Source organism: Anopheles cruzii, chromosome 3, assembly GCF_943734635.1.
Source record: "Anopheles cruzii chromosome 3, idAnoCruzAS_RS32_06, whole genome shotgun sequence".
Taxonomy (NCBI): Eukaryota; Metazoa; Arthropoda; class Insecta; order Diptera; family Culicidae; genus Anopheles; species Anopheles cruzii.
The window spans coordinates 13,106,325-13,128,778 of NC_069145.1; the positions used below are offsets into that span (position 1 = coordinate 13,106,325).

The window sequence follows — 22,454 nt, forward strand, 5'->3', positions numbered from 1 at the left end:
CCTGACCTGGCCTGGCCCGGCTCGACGCGGGCCGCTTTAGTTTGCGCAGTGAGTTGCCCGTTGGGATCGGGCAACTCAAGTGGCTGTTTAGACGGCCGTAAAATCGATTGTTATCTACGCTGCGCGATACGGAATGCGATTCTTGTCGCAAACTTTCGTCCCATGGGTGTCCCGGGGATGGTATGGCCGGTTGAAAGATAAGCTGCAAGCTTTATATTGTGCTTGGCAGGATCGTTTTCTCCGCCATTCATGTCGTTACGGTGAAGGAAACGGATCGTTCCAGAGTAACGATGGCGAGCCATACGACAGTAATTTGTTGCGCCTTTTTGCTGGCCACGTGTGGCTTAGTAGGACATGTGGACGGTCACGGAATGGCGCTGGACCCGATTGCTCGTGGATCACGCTGGCGCTGCAATCCGTTGGCGCTCCCGAACTACACTGACAACGAGTTGTTTTGCGGTGGCTACCAAGTGAACTGGAACACGCACGGCGGAAAGTGCGGTGTGTGTGGCGACAACTACGGGGATCCCGCACCGCGCCGCCACGAGTTGAACGGTATTTACGGCCAGGGCGATATCGTGAGGCAGTATTTGCGGGGCAGTGTGATCGAGGCGCGCATTCGCATCACGGCCAACCACCGAGGGCACTTTTTCTTCGACGTGTGCAATCTCGATACGGGAGCGGAGGACGACAGTTGCTTCAACCAGTACCCGCTGTACCTGGTCGATGGAAGCCGTGAGTGGCAACTTCCCTCAACGGACCCCGGAGAGTATTACATCAATCTTAAGCTGCCCGATGCGCTCGTGTGCAGTCACTGTGTGTTCCGATGGACATATGTAGCAGGTAAGCAGGACGCTATTGAAGCATTCCTCACCAGGCAAGTAACGTGCCCATATATCGCACCATTCGTTACAGGCAACAACTGGGGTTACTGTCCCGACGGAACCGGTAAGCTTGGCTGCGGGCCGCAGGAAACATTCAAAACGTGCTCCGATGTGCGGATAGCAAACCCGGCCGACTTTGTGCCAAACTTTGCGTACTGTACAAAAGCGGTTTAGCGGAATCTACGGAATCACACCGGTGTGTGCCAATAAACGGAATCTGTTTTCAGTGATCTGAGTGCTGTAAAGACCTTTCTCGATACAGCGAATGATTGTCCCGGAAACGCGATATTTTTATCTACGCCAAAAATTATTTCAATTTTATTCCACGTTTAAAATACAAATCCTCTTCAGTTATGCAGAGTGGAATAATTATGTATGACATGTAGTGGCAACGGGTGATTCTCTTACGGAAGAAGTGTTTTTCTTTGTATTCATTAGTTCCGCTCTCGTTCTGTTTCCTCGCAAAGTTCCAATTGTTTCACACAAACACATACAGGCACCTACAATGCGTACGCACCTAGAATACGCGCTTCCATTCATTCCTATGCTCCTCGTTCAACCTGTGACTACTTACAATGAACCTATTCTGCTCTATTCCTACGAACGTGAGTTCCTATTTGTAGCAATCGCGCAAAAACCATGATTGAAATAAAGGAAACTAGTGTAATTTAAATTAGACTTCATAGCAAAATGATAAGGTCAGCGCAGCATAACTCTAATGGCATAACTCTTTTGCCTCAGGAGTAATCGATCGGAGCCTACGAACAGCAACGGAGGCAGCGACGAGCTTTCGTCCCTTCCTTCGTGGTCCGTTACGTACTCCTCGTCCTCCAACGGATTGCCATGACCAGACTTGCACACTTGCGCAGAAACTGCGCACCCTTGGCTTCGTACTGCGGTTATCCCGAGCTCAGTCACGTGGCTAAAGCTACTACTTCTTTTTCAAGCTCTCCAAAAACTGCGACAAATCGTACTCCTCGTGGTACTGCCGGTCGTCCCACAGCTCGGGAAGGCTCTCCAACACCGTTTTGAAGGGTGCCGCAGTGGCTCCTCCCGTCGGTGCTCTTCCGTCACCGCCGTTTGTCTCTAGACCACCGGATCCACCGCCGGTAAGTGAGTTGGAGCGCTGCATGGAGCCACGGCGTGCATTGATTCCCGGCATTGATGCTGCTGCTCCGGCAGAACCACCATCCAGCCGCGTACTACTGTCATCGGCGAGGGTGAACAGATCGAGCAGCTGATCGGTGCCCATCGTTTCCATCGAGGCGTTCTCGTCGCTCACGACCGTGTTCGCGGTCTGCAGTTTGAACTTTTGCAGTCCCATAATCTTCTCTTCGAGCGATTTGCGCGTTATCAGCCGGTACACGTTGACTACCTTCTTCTGGCCGATCCGGTGTGCTCGGTCCATCGCCTGCAGATCCTTCATCGGGTTCCAGTCGTGCTCGACGAAGATAACTGTATCGGCACCGGTCAGATTGAGACCAAGTCCTCCCACCTGTTGTTGGCGCAAAAACGAAAGACCAGAGGATTAGCAGAGCAGTAGGAACTAAGATCGTAATCACCACTTGACGACGTGGTTATGAGACCGTTGCGCGGGGGTCTCTTTGACGAAAGGGAGGTAATCGCCACCACTCAAGTGCGAGAAGCCACGGTTTGAAAGGAAGTGTTACCTGCGTTGTTAGAAGCAGCACATCGATGCTCGGATCTCCGTTGAACTTGGTCACGATGTGGTGCCGGGTGCTCGGCGGAACGCTACCGTCCAACCGAAGGTACGATACTGTCGGGAGGTGCTTCTTGAGGAAATCGTTTTCGATTATGTCCAACATGGCCTTCAGCTGGCAGAATATTAGTGCCCGATGTTGGTTCACCGACATGTCCTCGTTCGTGCCGATGCCACAGTCTAGTAAAAGTTGTCTGGAAGAAGAAACCGAACAGGTTTTCGGGGCGCCATTAGAAAGACTTCAATATGGTGTGCGTGTGTCCGCTTACTTCAGAACGGGCAGCTTGGCCGAATGCTCAATATCGTCCATCGAGGAACCGTTCCGGGTGAACTCCCCGACAATGTCCTGATACTCGGGGTGCGATGGCGAAAGGACTAGCTTAGGGTGGTTGCAAACGTTTTGTAAATATCTAACCGGAAAGAGAACATTAAAACAGGTCAAAATCACACTTTCTACAGGGCCCGTGTCGCCGGCGCTCACCTTAAAGCTTGAAAGACGTGCGTCTTCTTGTTGACCGGACCCAACGGCTGGCCGTCGATGTGCTCGAGACACTCGCGAATGTCGGACGAGTGCAGATGCATCCGGCTAAAGTCCTCGTACAGCCGCTCCTGCAGCGGGCTTAGCTCGCACAGCAAGTCTTGCGTAATCTTTGGCGGTAGATCAGTCAGCACGTCCTCCTTGACACGGCGCAGCAAAAACGGTAACACCTGCCGGTGCAGCGCTTCCATCGCTAGCGCTCCTGCTTCCTGTTCCTTCGGCGAACTTTTCGGATCACGACTGGCAAGAATCGGACGACTGAAGCGGGTGCTGAACTGCTTCTCGGTCCCCAGAAAGCCGGGCATCAGAAAATCGAACAGTGACCACAACTCCAGTACGTTGTTCTGAATCGGAGTGCCCGACAGGATGAGCCGATGGTTCGCGACGAGCTGTTTGATCGCTTTGGAGCTCTTCGTTTTGCCGTTCTTGATGATGTGCCCCTCGTCCAGGATGCAGTAGTTCCACTGGACCGACCCAAAGAACTCGATATCCTTCCGTACGATATCGTACGACGCGACGATCAGATTGTAGGTGCCCAGCTTGTGGCGCAGTTGCTCCCGGCTGACGGGCAGTCCGACGTAGTGCAGCGGGCGCAGAAAGCGCGTCGGAAGAAACTTTTCCACCTCGTACACCCAGTGGCCGGTGAGCGTCGGTGGACAGATGACCAGGCTCGGTAGCGGGGCACAGTTTCGATCGAGACTGCGCTGGTGGTGATCGGCCGCCAGTATGCAGATCGCCTGCAGCGTCTTTCCGAGGCCCATATCGTCGCACAGGATGCCGTGCAGTTTGTAGCGATTCAGAAACCACAGCCAATTGACGCCCGACTGCTGGTAACTGCGTAGGTCCGCATTAATCTTGACCGGAATCTGGAAGTCCGGAATCGTCTTCGGCGAGAACAGGTACTCGAGGAACCGTTTGTCCTTCATCTTGCGCGTTTTGAGATCGTCCGAAAGCGAGCGCGTGCTGCCACTGTCCGCGGCCAGTCCATCGAGCGGCATCAGCTGGATGAGCGTCGCGAAGCAGTGTGTCGATACGAGTCGCACCGACTGATCCGGATCACTCATCCGACCGAGCAGGGGTACCACCAGGAGCACCACATACGGAACGATTTCGAACTGCAGCCGATTGACGATGCAAGCGATCGCTTCGGCCGCACCCTGGCGCTTGATGACGTTCTCGATGCAGGACAGCAGTGGCACCACTTCGTTAATAACCATCGTCATCACGGTGGCCGTATCTACCGACGCGAGCGTTGCCAAGCAACGGCCTACCATGTGACGGATCGCTTTCAGTGGATGCCGCAACAGGAGACACAGCTTCGGAAGCAACTCGAACAGCTTACCGTGTAACGACGGGGCTAGGAACGGTGCGGCCACTTCCAGCAGCTGCAACGATGTCATGAAATCGTTCGTTTCGTCCTGAGCCACCACATCCTGCGCAAGTCGATCGACGTAGTCGCCACTCACGCGGGAGGTTATCTTTTCGAGCAACAGTTGCCACACGATGGGCAACTTTTCGGGCAACAAAGCACCGAACTGGGCGCACATCGTCGTGATTGCGGCCGTCGCACCGAGACGCTGCGTTCGGGCGTGCTTTCGACTAACTTCTTCACTCTCCACCGTACCGCCGGTCTGTTCCTCGTGCGGTAGTACGGGAGTACCCGAGACGGACGAGGAGGAAGCGGACATGGAGAGATCAACGGGCACTGGTGCGGCCGGTCTTCCGGGACCACGGGTCCCGGGTGTTCCACTTCCCGTCCCCGGCCCACTACTGCTGCCCGGGCTTTGATCTTTGCTCTTTTGCTGCTTAATCAACGCCAGAATCCCGTGGTACGGATTGGAGTCGCCCGTGTTGCTCGCATCGAAGTGCTGCAGTTCCTGGTCCGGACAGAGGACCTTTGGGGTAAACTCGGGATCACTCTTGAGCAGCGTGCACAGATTGGAGACAATTTTATTGTTCGGACACGGTGTACGGGCCGTCGCTTGGTCGAGTAGTCCGCTTAAATACTTGGCCGACAGCTTCTGCAGTAACTCGCACTCTTCGCGCTTGATGGACTCCATCAGTGGCTTCACGACCGGATTTAGACGATCCTCCGGTAGACAGCGCAAACACACGACGGCACCGGACACCGACGACTGGGTGCTGATGTGAAGCGTGGTTTGTTCGAGGGCTGTGGCCGCGTGCGAAAGGAGGAGACTTCGCCGCCGCTCTTCGATCATGTCGGCAGTTTTCGGTTTCAGGCAGTACTTCCCCCGCAGCTCATCGCCCGACCAGCCTGGGGTCGTCCCTCCGGTGCCCGTAGCAATCTGATAGATCTGATCCAGCGTGAGCACCTTCGGGTGACTCTCGTACTCGCCCATCGGAAGTTTGTACTGCTTGAGTGTGGCCAAATAGTCGCGACACTCTTGCAGCAGTCGCGTGAACAGGATGCCCACTTCATCGTAGTACACATACTCGTTCAGACAGCCCCGCAGCCGTTCCTGCAGTACCGGCGGTCCCGGTTGGATCGTGTCGTCCACTCCGCACCAGAACGCAATCACCAAACTGCTAATGAGGCGCTGCAGCGCCGACCGGGACTGCAGGTAACCGATCAACACTTTCGTATAGCAATCGATGGGACTTTCCATCTCGGGCGTGTAGAAGACTCCCGGCGCCGGAAGCACCAGGTAGCGCGACAGCAAGCCAATCATCCGCGAAGCTTTACAACGCGCCCGGACTACGTTTCGTTCGCGCATCTCCAGCGGAACCGTTTCGGCGCCACCGAGAAACAATTTCTGATAAAGTGCGCCGCCGGTTCCGGCACAGGAGCTCGCTGCTGCTGCTACATGTCCCCCGGTTTCGAACGAATCGAACTGTCGCCGTCGTTCCCGGTTCGTTCCACTCGGCATCGGTTTGGCGTAGATCAGCGAACCCGGATCGAATGCCAACCGAACGGGCTGCATCGCCAGGCACAGCCAGCTCGACACGTACGGGCAGGAAGCGTGCAGCAGGGCCGACAGTTCCGCGTTAATGACCAAATTGTCCCACACTTTCTCCGCCAGCGACTGGATGTCCTCGACGTGCTCGACGAGCACGCGCTGGAAGATGTGACGCAGCGCTTCCTGCAGCAACTGGGGTGGCCAATCTTGTACGCCAAAGTTCAGCACCAAGTTCGAGTCGTTCGGTGCGTTGGCAAGCTTCAGTACGCCCTCTACCAGCGTCGTTGGCGGTCGTTGACCGTTACCGTACGGAAGCTCATCCAGCCATCCGCCAGCGCCATTGGCAGCCGTGTTCGCATCCTCCGTGTCCATGTTGGTGGTTAGTGTTTTGAGCGTCTGTAGCGTCGATCGCCGAACGGAAGAACTGCAGTGGCTAAGGAAGGGCCAAAGACGGGGCACCAGTATGGCCATCGGTTCCATCTGGATCCAGCTGGAAGCGGCCGGGAGGCTGAGGATCGAGGCGAGCAGCCCCATGAAGCTGTTGCAGGCCGAGGCCAGCTCGTCCTGATCGAGCAGCAGGTCCCACAGCAGCTTCACGATGTGCGACACCTGCGAGTGGCTGAGCAGCTTCGGCAGCCAGGATGCGATCGGTATGAGCGTGGTGGCAGCCACCGCACCTACATCGTCCACGGCATCGAACAATCCGGTCAGCACGTCGTTGATGATCACGGGAAGGAACGCCTGCACGAGGTCTTCCCGCACGACCAGCATATACTTGATGCCGAGCAGACCACCGTGGCGCACTTCCCATTCTTTCTGCTTCACGAACGTCAGCAGAATGTTGACCGTTTGGTGCACCTTCGCCAGCGGCAACTGTCGCAGGACCGTTCCCAGCACTTGGGCGCAAGTTTCGCGCACCGGAGCCACGACCTGATCGGAGACAAAGTCACCGAACCGATCGAGCGCCAGGACGCACAGCAACCGAAGGGTGGCATCTTCCAGCCACAGCTGGTGCTGGCGCTCCAATTCCGTTCTGGACATACCGACACTTTTGCCCGCTCCCTGCGAGTGACTCTTGAGCAGCTCGCGAAGCGCGGTGGCCGACCCGTGGCGCGTCTCCCACCGTGGACTGAAGAGATCGAGAAACAGCTTCGAGCAGAACGATTCCAGCGGCCAGTCGATGGCGTCCACCCAAGCGCCGGTCAGATCGGGTACCGGCTCCACACTCCACCCCCCGACGGTTCCACAGGCCACCGTCCCGCCGGCGAAAGGAGAGCCCGCCAACGCGCCGCCACCTGCGTTTTCTCCTTTCTCCGTCTTGATACGCTTCCGATCCGGTTCCCCGTCGGGTGTGGTTGGTGTGCCGGATCCATTCGAGCCACCTCCGAGATGGCCAGCGCTGGCAGGAGAGGACGAATTTCCACCGCCACCCGACAACTGCTGCTGCTGGCGACGGAGACGTCGGGCACGATTTTTCTCCCGGCAGCTGAGTCCCTCCAACAACACCGGGTTTTGGTTCAGTTTCAAAATTTCCTGCACCGGCACGAGCTTCTCGCCACTGGCCGACGTTTGCAGGTCCCGGCCAGCGCCCAGTCCGCCCGGGCCCCCGTGGATCGATCGCACATCGTCCAGCGTCACAATTTCGTCCACATTTATGCCACTGCTCAGCCCGAGCTTCTCGTTCAGCAGGGCTCGCTGGCGGGCCAACTTTTCCCGCAGATCGATCACATCGTTCTCGTCCAGCGGATCGAATTCGGTTCCTTCGGAGCCCATCAGGCGGGCCCCCTTGAAGAGCACCGCATTCAGATCGAAACCATCGAACGACAGGCGATTGTGGTGGCCCCCGTTCCGGGTGGCCCCGCCCGCTTTCGCCGGCGAATCGTTCGATCGGTCCTCCTCCAGGGCCGAATCGTGCTCCTCGTCCGGTTCTTTCTTCACGATACCCTTCGGTTCCCATTGGGGCACATTTTCCAGGATCGCCTGCACGGCCTGGGAGGCCGCTATCCGCGTTTCCCAGCTATTGCTGTGCAGATACGTCAGCAGGCGGCTCAGAAGGTTGTGCAACTCGTGCGGATGCAGCTTCTGCACCTCACCTATCTGCTTGGCGGCCGCCTTCCGTGTGACTGCGGCCGAGCCGGATTCGAGCAGAATAAACAACCGATCCAATCTGTGTACCCAGAGAGAGAGAGGCGGAAGGGGGAAGGGAATTAGATTTACAATCCAATCAGTCTTTCGCGCGGTTTGGCTCTCCAAGTCCCGACGAACGCACACTTACCTTGAAGCCATCGTAACAGCAAAATGGGGTCGTCGCGGGTGTTTTCCGAAAGACTCCACTCATACACACCAGAGAGCGGGTCGTCCCAAGTGTTTAGAGATTACCCAAGGAGAACACCATAACACTCCGCCTCATTGATATCTACGAACGAAGAAGGAGACAGAGCACTCGTTATGTTATTATTAAACTGTTTTTGGCGGAAACCAGCAAAATCGATGGCCAATTGGAGCGCCGGAAAGTTATGATCCGAACACACACCGTCTGTAGGCCGGTTGGTGGGTTTGTACTGACAAAAAGCCGGAACCGCGTCGGAACGTGCACATCCAAACAATCTCAAGAACGGAAGCCAACTGTCGGGCAGAACTAGAACTACGCCCGCTTATAAACCGTCGGTCCGTGCAGTGAAAATGAAGGACCCGGAGTACGGCAACGGAGGAAGACAGAATAATGTTCTGTGCCGAAAAGCGCAAGTGCAGTCTGGCTGGCGTCTGGCTGTTGTGCTGTCCCGGAATTCCTGCCAGCGCTCTAGAACGCGGCCCCCAGAGGGGGCGGTTTTCGGCGGGGCGCGGTGCGCGGTAGCAGCGTTCTTGGGGGGGACGGTTCGGTACTGTAACTGCTGCCTACACGACGCTATCTGCTCCGTGTCAGTGTGCGTGTGTGCAAAAAGGATAGCTGTCGAAGCGATGGCCGTTCGTGTGCGCTGTTTATAGCCTCAATCCAGCACCAGACACCAGGCGTCGAGCATCAGAGAGCTTTCTCGTTTCTCAGTCCGCCACCATAAAAAGTTTATTGAGAGCGCATAAATTTGTTAAATCCTGGCGAATGGAAGACTGATACTAATTGCAAAAAAGGTACAAGGAATTCGCCAAAGTCGCTGGAGAACACAGCTTCTTTTTGGTGGCAATCTCAATAGGTCGAACAGCACCAGGTTTCATCAAAACATCCTCCGACCTCGACATCCTCCGAAATTGCATTCGGGCGTAGGGATTCTGCGTATCGATCCAACACCAAAGATTTGGCGAATACTAAAAAAAAACAAATTCTTGTTCAATTCCCCATTAATACCATTGATGTCCAAGAAAAGCACACGCCCTACACGCTCACAACGGGGCGATTTCGACAACGGGACGGCCAATCGGGTTATGATTTTATTACGAAAAATGTGTTTCTTTATGACGGAACCGAGAGTCTCGTGCGTTCCGGGGATGAGCCACCACAATCCTCTCTTTGTCCCCTCTGCCATGCACGCCTATATTTATTGAACCACCATATTTCATTTATATATCTGCTCACAGCGTCCCCGAGGCCATCCCGTGGTGGCTCAGCAATTCGCAGGAGTGAAGGCCATCGTCGTCGTGCGTCGAGGAGCGAAGGATCAATGAAGATAATTAAATAAATAAAAATAATTCAATTGCCGATGGATGCGCGTTGGTCGGTGTGCAGAATAATGCTGACGGCCACCACCGCGCCACTCGCGGAAGTGGCGAAATTGGTACACCAAGTCTCCGGTTCGGACGTCCCGGTACCAATTAGCTAACGAGGGAACCAAGCATTGAAACGGGTTTAAAATACGAAAAAAAACCGTAGCGCCACGTTAGGCGGACTAAAGGGAGATCACTGTTACGGAATGGTGTTCCTAAACGATTAAATGTCCATCGGTGATGCTATCGCCAAGCGCCCTATGTGGACACACACTCTCGACGGGATGATATTATTCAAATTTGTTGCTACAAATACTGGAGCCGATGGCTTCCGCTCGCTCGCGCACCAGCACCAGCAGCATCCATGTCACGGGCATTGTTTAGTGTGATAGAAACAGGAAGTGGCCGACGGCAGCGGTGGCAACAATTGCCGTTAAACCCATCAGTCGCCACACATGATACCCGCCGTGTTCCCCTTGCCAGTCGCGGCTTGGTGGTACGCGTTCTACCAACGCTAGCGAGACCGAGGGCGGATGCTATCTGACCATTCCGCCGGCTGCTGCTCCGAGTATGCAGGAAGGCTGAGACATACCGCCGGGTGGCAGGCATCGTGGAACGTGGCAACATCGGAGAAGCCATTCGAATTCGTGTGGACCGGAGCGGATTGTTGTAATAGAGATGTGCTGCGCATGTGCTGTACACGATCCTCAGTCGGACCCAACATTGGTCCCAATTAATGGGGAGCACACTCTATTTAGCATGTGATCGCCGCCGTAGTACCGAGAGCCTTGGAATGCATTCATACTATTTTTATTAGCGGCCATGATCAGTCGAACCCGGAAAGAGAAGGAGGATTACGTGACACAATTTAGTTAGCAATCGTTATCTAACGTTTTTGTTAAAATAGACAATTAAATAAAACAAAAATGATTACGACCGACTATTGCGCCGCTTATCGCGGGAATTTCAAAAACAAATAAAAGCATAAATACATGTGACGTTTACTGGAAAATCAGCGTGTCGTTATCAGCGCCCTTCGATAATCGTAAATTCGACCATTCGAAAGGGTTCACGGCCGCTACGCATCGTGCAATGTTGGGAGGTTGGGAGTGTCCCGTGGTGGCCACCGGCACGTCACCAGTCCGCAGGTGCTGTGAGAGAAGGTCTGAACTTCTAAACCACAGGACGGGCGGTGTCTCTCTATTGTCAATTGTTGGCCGTTCCCATCTAGTCGTGCGGCGCCTACTACACTCACACACACACGCATCTAGTGCCCGTATCGCACATCAAAACACTGCCTTCTTTGATGAAGTTTGCGTAAGCTGGTTTGAAGTCAATTGACGGCGTGCGAAGATCGGCGCAAACAGGCAAACGGGCAAGACAGAAAGAAACGGAGTCGTCGTTCGATGCAAATAAATCAGCTGGGCGCATGCTACGGGCGACCAGTGAACTATGCTCCTCGTCGTTGCCGAGCGCTAGAGTGTCGAAACGACGGACCACCAGGACTAAACCCAGACACTCGTCTCATCGTTGAAACGTCGGCTGCACTGCCAACATAAGGCGATAAGAGTGGTTTGGAAATCGTCAATCTCACAATCTTCGCCAAGCTGGTGGTTGTGTCGCGTGCGCTCGGTGGGTTTGTTTTTGTTCATCTTAATGTCCACCAAAAAATGGACCACGTCCGCAACATCCGCTCGCACAGCATACGTCATCACGGGGTTTTTTGTCTTGTATGCTTTGGCATAGTTTTGTTAATGCCTCTGTGATGTTGTCTAGTATTCTTTGCTGGTCGCTTGGTTGGCTGTGTACCAATTTTGTAAAATAGAAAATTTGTTTTGTTTCATATCGAACATGAATCAGAGCCAGCTATTTAGGCAACGGTGAACGCTGAAATCATCGACCCAGAACTCCGCGGGACTAGAAAAGATTAGCATTTACGTCGTCTATACGTCGTCCCGGCTACCATCGCACCAATACTAACGCGAACAAATATCCCCCCGTTGCGCGCGATGGTTTGTCCGCGGAAATCACACAATACCACGGCAGAGAGCAGGCCATGATGAAAAATAGAACGGACGAGATAAAAGGCTTGCACAGAGAGGGGTTGGTTCTGTGTGGCGGGGTTCTGGTTCGTGCTCAGCGAGAAAGAGCGTGGACAACCCTCGTGTGTCGTGGCCAGTCATCGGTAGTATGTTGGCCGCCTGGCCGTGTACAATTTTCCGTGCCTAGGCACACCCTAGGCCAGTGATGGAGAAAATTTTGTCATTGTGCTGTGTGCAATGCGGTTCGGGTGGAGGATTGTGGGGACCGTTCTCGCGGTTCTCGGTCACGGCGCGCTCCGCTCGCAGAGAGGAGCGTACAGAGATGGTTCACCTGCTCTGATTGAGCGTTCTCGTGCATCGATTGAGTCGCGACCTTCGCTTGTTGACCGGATAATGTACACCTTCCTTAACAACAATCTACCAAATTGAGCGCTGACCCACATGGGCCGGGGGGATTCTCGAACGGAAACAGTTTACATTTTGATCGCGTTTCCGACAAGGGGCAACAAGCTAGCGAGCGAGCGGACGGGGCGGCGGCTCGGGCAGCGAAACGAAAATTATCAGTAAAAAGAGGCACCCAAAGGTAACTGAGACTGCGATCATCGACCGTGTGGAATACACACGGTGGAGGGGAGCTCTGTAACCCGCGAACTCCGCGTGTTGCCGCGTGAGTTTAATCAATATTTGTTTCAACCGTCGTCGCAACCGCCTCCGTCATTCGCTCTCGCCTGTTTTATCGCGGCGGCTAGGCTCGGATGACCGTTTTAAGTGTGGTTCTATCGCTTTTTTTTTGGACCGTCTCTAAATATAGCAACCACTACTACGGTACGCGAGAGAAGTTGGGGAAAAAAAAAATTAAATACACAAAATTCGTCAAAGAAATTACACGAATCGCGCGCGCGCTCACGCTCATTGCGCTTTTACTCAAGGGATACGGAGAAGAAGCGAATCCGGCCGCCGATGGGTGTGTGTGTTAGTGCGCGAGATAAATGGGCGAAAAACAAACAAATGAATTTTTGATGTTTGTACAGTGGGGCCAACCCCGTGCCGTGTGGTGGGGGGGATAAAGCACCCCGAAAGGTACACACCAGCCAGGGTGCGTTTAGTACGCGAGAACAAGAATGTGCCTTTGAGCCGAGGTTATTGCTGCAGTTTGTTGCGACTTTTGCATTCGTTTATGTTTTGAGTATCATTACCGACCCAGTGAACAGAACTACAACTTGAACGGGCCGCTGGTCGAAAGTGCAATTGAAAGCGATTGACCGAAAACGTACCTTTCCCTTTCTTTAGACCGTTCCCGCCTGCTGCGGTGAGGGCTGCCTTCACCAGAGCACTCTGCACCGTATAGCAGCCTTCTCTGTTCCACAGTCTACACAACCTTTCTCACTCACTCACTAGTGCGTTTTCCTTGGAGCGTTTACGAGTCGACATCGAATTCAGCAGTGTTACAACGACAGACGCGCGCCATTTACACGAAAGGATCTTCCATTGTGTCACACGGTTGCACTCTGCTCAAGGATTCGAATTCGCATATTCCAGACACTTTTCAAGCAACGCTCGCCAACCGTCCTCTTGTTCTGACAGCTGCCTGCGCCACTTCGTGCGCTGTGTTCACAGACCCTCTCACTCACACACGTCGCAGGAAGTCGAACGGCCAGCAAACGCAGCATTTGTGTGCTCGCCGTGCACGGGGTCGGGGCGCAGCGAAGAAGACTCTCTCCGCCGCCACCGCCGCGTGTCGTGAGCTCACACGTCGTCTCGCGTATCGCGGAAGGCCTGGATCGCCAATACAACAACCCGAAAAGAAAAAAACGAACCGCACTCTTCGAGCGCGAGTTGGTGATATTTTTGCTACGCGGCGCAACGCAACGCAGCGCAGCGCAAGGTAGCAGCTGCGGCTGCCTCGCGGACCCTCTCACAAACCACGCTCACTCGCTGCCACTGGTGGTGGTGGTGGTTGCCGTGCAGCGCGGCGCTCCTCAGTCTGGCGGTCGGCAGAGATAGTGGCTGGACGACAACGATAGTCCCGCCAGCGGCCGCACCAGCACGGGCCACGGCAACGGGGACGACGACGACGACGGCAGACGAAGGTAGCACCGTTGTTGCTGCAGCCGCTTCTTCGCCAACGGCGGGGAGGAACAACACCAAAACACTTTCACAACCGTTTCACTAACCGCGGGCCGAATTGATTTTTCAGAGAAGTCCTGCATCGTCGCAGATCAAATTTATACTGTTCGCCATTCCACAACGTCAACTGACTTTTCTTGGTTGCTGTGCGGCAGTGTTGGTGTCGCTGGCCGAAACGGCTTCGTGGTGTGTGAGTTGGCCAGTTGTCAAACTGAAGCTTCGTGGCGGCTGAACGTAAGAACAATCGATATTTGTACGGTTTGTGGGATTATTTGAGGCCCATTTCGGGAGGGCGTCGAACAGAACAGATGATTGTCCAAGCGCAGACATTTATTTCGCCTCTAGTAAACGAGGTCCGGCCCACGTGAAAAACGCTGGGTTCGGATGCATCCAAAGCGCAGTGTTGACCGACATGACGACATCCCAATCAGCTGCCATCACTTTTTTTATTTCCCGATACGGGAAACATCCTGTTTCTCCCCCACCGACAGGGTCCTGTCTGGCAAAGCAAGGGGCAGGACCGCGATGCATCATCGCACTTTATTTAGTATTTACATAGTACATACAAATAGATCTCTCTTGTGCTACGCACATTCACAAGCCGCGGATATAAACGTATAAACAGTCTCAGCTCCGCCAGGGAACTGTCAGTTGGTCGCAATTCCGCTCTTGCAAAACAACAACAAACGGTTAACAAGGTTTAACAAAGAGGTTAACAACAAACGGTTAACTAAGTGTAAACCCAATAAGGTTGTGCAAACGTGGCCAACTTATCCTCTCGCAGCTGCAGCTCCCGGGCAAAGCGCTGCCAGCACTCCGGGCTCCGCAACGGTGTGCTCCGTTGGCTGCCCAATCGCTGACCATCGTCGTCCGATGCAGCGTTCGTCCTCTTGCAGCAGCAGTGCGAGGACCGTGGCAACACTGTAGGAAACACTGCGAAGCGTTCTTGCCACGCCGTGGGCTGGGACGATTGCTCTGTACCTCGAGGCCCGAAGGCCGCCGTGCCCATAGCCATATCCACCGCCGGGTCTCCGTATCGGATTATTGACGTTACCGCGTTCGCAAGCAGCCTGCGTCTGTCGCTCGTCGCTCCGGAGCGATTAGGCATCAGGGCCCGTAGGACTCGCGTCACCCGGCTTGCCCGTTCTGCCGCATACTCTATGCGGTCGCCAACGCAGATGGTCGTGCAGTTGGATTCCCAGATAGCGGATGCTTCGACTGGCAGATTATTCCGTCGCCGACGTTGACGCTCGACGCACGATCAGCGCCAGATCGTTGTTGTTGTTATTATCTTTATTATAGAGACTTTGAGCTTGAAGCTTCTTTCGTCTCCAGCGCCAGATCGTTAGCGACGCTCCGCACGCCCTCTTCTAATGGAAGGATACTGTCGTACATGCCGTTCCACAGGGTTCGAGGATTGAGTTCACAGGGTTCGTTGTGTCGCGAACCTTCAATCCCAGTCCTCAGAACCTTTTTGGATGGCCTTTGATTAATCGTGGAAAGATACCTTATCTGTATCGATTTCTACAACACGCTACGATATCTGTTTTCACGATATAAGCTTCTGAAGTTTTTTCGCTATATTTACGCACCAACCAACGTAGGATTGAAGCTTAATCTGGAAATATTTTCGGGGTTTTCTTTTGTAGTCATTAATTGTTCGATAGAGTAAAATGGCGTTTTAAGTTGGTTTGTGTATATATATTTTTTTCTACAAAAGGCATAAAGATATAAACAGTTGACGGTAATCGCACACACTTTAAAAGTCAGCCGCTCTAGTGGGACGGTCTGTTACTTCAAATAAGCATCCTCTTAAGCACTGTTCCGGTAATCACTAATCACGTCCCGTGTGTTTGTCGTGTTCCACAGTATCACAAATAACCCGATGTCGGTTAGTTCCTGCCCCACCGCCTCCGTGGCTACTCCTCGTAAGCTGGCGGGGCGCTGCACTGTTCTCCCAGAGTGGTGGCCAGTTTGTGAACGCCTCCCGAAATCGAATATGGCGTAGCCGAACCTGCCAGCGGGATCTTGCCGATGGTGATCGGTATGTTTAGCTTCATTCGCTTCGTGGACCTCTGCGGTTTCACCAAGACGGCCAGCTCGTACGAGACATGAACAATACTGCTGTGCGTTGTCTCGGTGGACGGTATCGGGTTAACGACGAAGTTCTCCACAAACCGTGCATCGTTTTCACCCTGTATGGTGGGAATTTTTCGCACAGTCAGCACTTCGTACTGGACGTTGGTTTCCACGAGCGGAATCTGCGTTTGGCCGATCACACGCGTCTGGCTGATGAATTTCAGTAACTTTTGAAATTTAATCTCAATCTCACTGACCGCAACCGTGCTGGAGTTTTGGACAAACACCTCCAGCTCAATCGTTTCCCCGGGTGTATAGCCTGATTTGGGCGTTGTTGCCGAAACTATCAGCGGACGCGAGCGGCAGAATCCGCAGTAGAACGTCATCATGCTCTCGGCCTTGGTCGGTATGCACAGGACTTCGTTGCTCTGGTTCAAATCGGCCAGGCACACCACGGTGAACGGTTTCTGGAAGTTGTGGTCAAACTTCCACGGACGCTCCAAGGTCACTTGCAGCAGATAGCGCACATGGCCGTATTTTCCCTCCATCGACGTTGGGACCGTTGGGGGAATTTGAAAGTCGAACTTGTACCGTAGCGCACCGGAGGGTAGCTGTATTCCGGCACCATTTTCCGTCCCGGCGAGGTACAGTTTCTTTTTGATGAAGTCTTCGCGGCCCTTGAACTGTGCCTTCGTCTTTTTGTTCTTCGGTCCGTCCGGTACCTTGGCCTCCCAGAACACGGTTGAAAACCCGGAAATATTAAGGCAGACACCTGGGGAGGGTGGGAGATATCGAAAACGAATCGTAAGATAAGCACAGGCACATCATCGATCGATGCCAAAGTCCTTCGCCGCGTACTTACCTCGCACTTTCTTTATCTTAGTCAGCTGCAGCTCGACGAAGCCGGCGACATGATCGCCGGCCGTGAAAATGCCGTTCGAGTTGTTCTCGAAAAGAATTTCGCACTTGACGTGCTTGGAGCTCTTCTCCTTGGGCATTTTGGCGTTTCCCGAATCGCGGTGGCACAACTGACTCCTTGCGCAACTGCGATGTTACTGAAATGTCCGTCACTTAGCCACTACCGTTCGATAAAGTGATAAGGTCGCGCGGCTTCGGCTTCGACAGTTGGGCACATTTATCTCCTCCCGGCGACGGGACGGGCACGGGATAAAGGTTTTCTACACACCACGGCACGGTGACTTAACGGTTTGTAATGATAATGTAGGCCGCAGCGTACGGTACGGCAAATCGATGCTGAGATGCGCATCGGACCTCGATAATGCTTGCGGGGTCCACTTTTGCTCCATTACTCATCGCGAAGAACTTCAGCCGTGGATCGTGGCCGCGTCGCTCAACGATGATTAACAAAAACCACTCATCACAGACCCGTGGACACAACACAGCTTTTGGTGGACGTGAAAGTTCTCGGCGCGCGGCGTTACGGACGGGATGCGGCACAGAAGACTGTGGAGTTTATTCAATCGCCCACATCTGCGGACGCGAGCTCGGTCTAAAAGTAAAGTCCACCATTCCGCCGAGAAGTAGTGAACAAAGACGATACCACGGGGCACGGGGCACGTTCGGGGCGCAGATTGCGGGTCAACGATGGGGAAGGTTAATTCGGTTGGGGCACCGCGAGCCAGCCAGCGAAAGAGAGTGAAGAAACTAAAAATATGCGGCCGTCTTTTGCGTGCCGTAGCGAACTCTCTACTAACCCCACTGGACGGGTGGCGCACGATCGCCCAAAGATCGCGTGTTTTGGTTCGCGGCGCAGCGCTCAAGACCCATCACGCATACCATCACGGACGGGTCGAGATTCCGCGCCTGTTTTTTTTGTTTCATTCATTCTCGCGCCCGGAGGAGCGTATTATTTTTGTGTATTTCGTGGCCTCTGGTGGAGAATGTCTGTGTGTGTGTGCGCGTATTTCTTGGCCGCCGCTGCCTGCACTTGTTTATGGTTGCAGCATACGTTGACGACACACGGCACGGCGTTAGGCTGGCAGGAGTCGGAAATGCCGATTGCGGCAGGTCAGGACATCAAGGGCAAGACATCGAGGTGTCCCTTGCCAACCCCGCCAACGCGGGGTCAAGCATACGAAAACACGTTTTATTGAGTGGATACATTTTGAAAACATTTTGCACTTAAAATGCGCACCAAATACCGCAAGCTAACCAACCGGAAGTCTTCCGAGCGGTCACTCGTTCTCGTCGAAGTCGCGTGGAGTGTACGGTTGCGAACCTTTCTCAAACTCGTGCTCCACAGTTTCGTCGCCCGCCGGGACAGTCGGGTCGTCGGTGGGGTCTGGCGCCACGAACGCCCGGGACGTGGATGGCTGCGGGTCCTCGCTCGGGTACGGTGGGGGAGGTATCTCCGGTGCTGCCACGTCCCTGGAATCGGTGCCATTAACCGATGGGCCCATTCCGAGGGCTTCTCGCTCCTTGGCCAGCATGTGCGTGGGGTAGAGGGTAGTGGGTAGTCCCACGGTACCGATGACGATCGGCAGCGTAAGGAGCAGTTTTTTGCGCGATCGCACCGGCCGGACAGTTATCGCCAGCTCATAGCGTGTTTTGATGATGTTGCACCGCTCGTCGTCGGATGGGACGGTCGATCCGATCAGGATGTTCTCCTCGAACACGGCATCGTTCCGGCGGGCCACCTTCGAGATGGTACGCTCCTCTAGCACCGTGTACTCGTAGAATTCCTGAGCGGCCGGCACCTGACTGATGAAGGTGTCCACGCGCTGGAACTTGATGGTGATATCGCGCACATCGACGCTGCTTTGGTTGTTAACGTGTACCGTCACCTCGATCACTTCCGCAGGAGCGTAACCGGTGCGGGGCGTGCAGGCAGTGACGATCAGGGGCGCCGTGAGGCCAAAGTAGAACGTTTGCACCAGCTCGGCCTTGGTCGGCATCAGCATGCGCTCCTCCGCCAGGCTCAGATCGGCGTGACTCTTCACAATGAACGGCATCTGGAAGACGTGATCGTACTTCCACGGTCGCTCCAGGGACACTTTCACCACGTAACGCACGTGGCCATACTTTCCCTCCTTCGAGGTCGGCACCGTGAGCGGGATGACACAGAAGAACGGATACCGGTGCACGCCCGCCGCTACCTCCAGCGGGTTGCCCACGTCGGACCCCACAAAGTACGTGATGCTGCCGAAGTAGTCCTCGCGGCCGTTGAAGTTTGTTTTTTTGTTCTTCTTCTCCGTCTTCTCGGTGGTGCCCTTGACCCGGGCGGTCCAGGATGTCGATGCGAAGCCATTGATCCGCAGGGCTATTCCTGGCCGGAGACAACATTAAAACGGATTAGTATTGGTTCTTTAAAATGAATCATGTTCTTTGGTGTCAGCGATAAATTAGGCTTTTGATTTATGGCCACACTCTTTCCCGATGAGTCACCTCTCCTGGTGATTGATAAGGTCAGCTATTATGGTGATATGTTGTTGTAGCACTACGGAGCCACCGAATCTCTTTTCAACTGCAGATAGCGCGAACAATTGAGAAGTGGTCAATGTTTATGATTCTTCTTCCCACAGACGATGATCGACGGCTGCGCCATTGCGTATCGTTAGACGTCCGAACGGTCTAACGGTCGATTCGAATTATTTTACGGAATAGCTCCATTTGCGGCACCACAACAAATCTATCAACCGATGCTGACTGGTTCCGATTAACGGATCCCAAGAAAACCAACCAGTAACCGATTACTACTTTCCAGGCTACTAAACATTGACGATTGATGTCTGCAACTCTGGTTGTTGTCAGTTTGAATTTCTGGATTCGCCACTAGCAGCACTTACCTCTCACTTTCTTCGGTTTCTCCAACTGAATCTCGACGGTACCACTGACGGTGTCCCCGGCTCGGAAAATGCCCTGTGGGTTGTTATCGAACAGTACGTCACACTTGACGTGTTTCGAACGTTTGCTCTTTTTGCTATCCCTGCCCATGCTACGTTCGAAAGGCAAACAAGAGTGCTGCGTACGGATTTAACGGGATCCTTGCCAATATCAACGTGACGATCCTACCACGACCCGGTCGATATAACGACTGATTGATAAAAGTTCGCTCCCCAAAAACTAGGTGATTGCACCGCGACATGGTTCGTCTGGAGCAGGTTCCGATAAGTGTGCCGGTGGCGGCAATGTAGAGGTTGGCAATGACCGTACAACTATTGAACTGTGCTGGTGTTATAGCCGAAAATAATTTCAGATAAGGTTTTGGTAAAGATTAGCTCGTTATCAGATGGCCGCAGGTAGGGGGCTGCACTACGTTTGTGCAATAGCACCTGGCCTAGTGTTGGTGGCCGTATTGTGGATGGATGTTTCCATTAAGACAAACGAAATTAGTGATTGTTTCTGCAAAGACGTCGCCCATTTCAAATCACATCGATAGGAGTAACACATGGGTCGATAAGTACGAAAGATATTTCACCCAACACTTTTGGAATCTAACTCTTGAGCCAGTACTCGCTAAGGTAACCTAATTTGTATGTCATCTTCTGGATTTATTGAGCCATGTACTATTTCGCCAAGAAACATAGACGCGTTCCGGAAAGGGAGGGTGCTGCGTTTTTACTTAACACATACTTTATTATGCATAACCTAGAGCGTTTCCTTTTTTACATAATCTTACATTAGCACATTAAAATACAGTAAACCACTTTGAACATCCATTGGGCTTGGTAGGATGATAACGACCGACAGTACTCGACGGCGGACCCATCCGGCAACAAAAAGAAAATGTGATACACGAATCGTGGAACTGTGTGAAGGATCAAACAAAAAAGGTGTGAATCAACGCTACCAACTGTTGCGTGGTTCCCACATGGATTGCGGAGAAGCTACGTCAAACATGTTCGTCGGAATGTTCGTTAGAAAATCAGCTCGCAGAACCGGTGCGCTGGAAACCGGGTGCTCGCACGGGTTATGACGATGGGCTTCCACCACCTTCCGGAGATCCCGGTTACTGGCGGTAGTTCTTGTGCACCTCCGTCTTGATAGCGTACACGAACGACAGCACATCCAGGATGACCGGTTCCTTTTGGGTGCCCAGCGCACGGTTCATCTCGTCGATGCGAGCCCGGGTGTCGGCATCGATCTTGTTCGAAACGCCTTCACGTGATCCAACGTGCTGGAAAGGGGGTAAAAGAACAGAGCACCCGGTTATTACCGTCCTTCTGTAGAGGCCATCAGCATTGTCTCCGTGGCCTGCTGTGATAGTTTGGTAGCGTCCTGGGGTTACATAAATTTCACATTCACTATGCTGTCACAGCACCGTCAGATAGACAGCAGTCGGCGATTGGGCGGAATCCTACCTTAGCTTCGAACTCCTTGAAGGTGCGATCACGCTCCGCGCGGTACTTTTCAATTTCCTCCGTGGCCTCATCCTTGGCCTGCTTCAGACGACGTGCCTTGCCTGGAAAAGTGGGGAAAAAGTATTTTTCTCCTTTCTTTTGCTCGTGTTTCGACGCATTTGACGGCCGGAGTACGACATATTTGCCGTGAAACGATTTCCCCCCCATTTTGGGGACTTCTGCCAATGGCGAAGTGGTCATGTGACCGGTTGTCGTTTTCTTCTACGGTGGAGCTTGGAGAGGCCCCCACGGCGAAACTTACGTTTGCGCGCTTCGCCCACCTTATCGGCGGCCTTCTTTTCCGCGGCCAGCAGCTGCTGGATGCCCTGGGTGTTGCTGGCCATCGTGTAGGAGGACTTTTTCCCTGCACCGTACTGAAACCGTCGAACTGAGGAAAACGAGAGCGCGCACTGCACTGAAAACCGAGCGAACTGACCGTCTCGAAGTCACGAGCTGATTTGCAGTGATCAGCAGACCCACAATCATATGACTGACACTTGTCCGAGCGAGTGCAACGGTGATAACCGCTCACTACCGTAAGACGGAGCGAGATGGCAGCATTTGAAAGCTTTTGACCATCGGATGAAACTTCATCACTGTCTATGCTGGCGGGTTGACGGGTCCAGACTCACGGCAAGCAAAACACCTGGAGACAAATACTGCACTTTTTACGCAGTGCCTTGCGAATTGAAAAGTGCATCAACGCTGTTTGATTACTTTTAACGAAGTGATTGACGATGATGTCGCCAAAAGGGCAAAGGAAATTCAATCGACCGAAAACCTCCAACCATTGCGTGCAACAGCTGTTAGTTGCACACAATGTTGTTCCGGAAAGCTTTGGCACTGGTTTCGTCATTTGAAAAAACCGTTACAACGGTAGGATGGGTTTTCGCATTTAGACCATTTGCTTTTTAAAACCCTTTCTCGCAGATAAGAATTGCAATCACTACCGCAAGCCTACGGTCGAAATGCACCCGAAACAGCGCAAAAGAACGAGATTTCACAATTTAGAAAAAAATGTTTTTATTTAAACCGACTTACGCGACTTAACCCCGTACGATCAACAATTCACTTATGTTCTCCGCTATCT

General features: G+C 53.4%; 5 protein-coding genes across 5 annotated transcripts; 1 reads left to right on the top strand and 4 right to left on the bottom strand.

Moving 5' to 3' along the window:
* Nucleotides 1–270: 270 nt before the first annotated feature.
* LOC128271684 (uncharacterized) lies at nucleotides 271–1,551 on the top strand. The gene is made up of 2 exons (XM_053009298.1): nucleotides 271–843; nucleotides 916–1,551. The coding sequence occupies exons 1-2, from the start codon at nucleotides 291–293 to the stop codon at nucleotides 1,056–1,058; spliced, it is 696 nt and encodes a 231-aa protein (XP_052865258.1). The 5' UTR covers nucleotides 271–290; the 3' UTR covers nucleotides 1,059–1,551.
* On the bottom strand, nucleotides 1,179–8,434 carry LOC128271679 (TATA-binding protein-associated factor 172). The gene is made up of 5 exons (XM_053009294.1): nucleotides 8,336–8,434; nucleotides 3,086–8,227; nucleotides 2,874–3,014; nucleotides 2,555–2,798; nucleotides 1,179–2,379 (listed from the first exon to the last, which is right to left on the bottom strand). The coding sequence occupies exons 1-5, from the start codon at nucleotides 8,344–8,346 to the stop codon at nucleotides 1,816–1,818; spliced, it is 6,102 nt and encodes a 2,033-aa protein (XP_052865254.1). The 5' UTR covers nucleotides 8,347–8,434; the 3' UTR covers nucleotides 1,179–1,815.
* Nucleotides 8,435–15,652: 7,218 nt separating this feature from the next.
* Nucleotides 15,653–17,002, bottom strand: LOC128272869 (arrestin domain-containing protein 3-like). The gene is made up of 2 exons (XM_053010752.1): nucleotides 16,867–17,002; nucleotides 15,653–16,776 (listed from the first exon to the last, which is right to left on the bottom strand). Exons 1-2 carry the CDS (start codon nucleotides 17,000–17,002, stop codon nucleotides 15,845–15,847), a joined length of 1,068 nt encoding a protein of 355 aa, XP_052866712.1. The 3' UTR covers nucleotides 15,653–15,844.
* A 1,197-nt stretch (nucleotides 17,003–18,199) lies between these two features.
* Nucleotides 18,200–19,958, bottom strand: LOC128273837 (arrestin domain-containing protein 17-like). The gene is made up of 2 exons (XM_053011891.1): nucleotides 19,811–19,958; nucleotides 18,200–19,290 (listed from the first exon to the last, which is right to left on the bottom strand). Exons 1-2 carry the CDS (start codon nucleotides 19,956–19,958, stop codon nucleotides 18,200–18,202), a joined length of 1,239 nt encoding a protein of 412 aa, XP_052867851.1.
* Nucleotides 19,959–20,575: 617 nt separating this feature from the next.
* Nucleotides 20,576–21,830, bottom strand: LOC128271524 (V-type proton ATPase subunit G). The gene is made up of 3 exons (XM_053009094.1): nucleotides 21,627–21,830; nucleotides 21,326–21,426; nucleotides 20,576–21,141 (listed from the first exon to the last, which is right to left on the bottom strand). Exons 1-3 carry the CDS (start codon nucleotides 21,706–21,708, stop codon nucleotides 20,974–20,976), a joined length of 351 nt encoding a protein of 116 aa, XP_052865054.1. The 5' UTR covers nucleotides 21,709–21,830; the 3' UTR covers nucleotides 20,576–20,973.
* Between the last annotated feature and the right edge of the window lie 624 nt (nucleotides 21,831–22,454).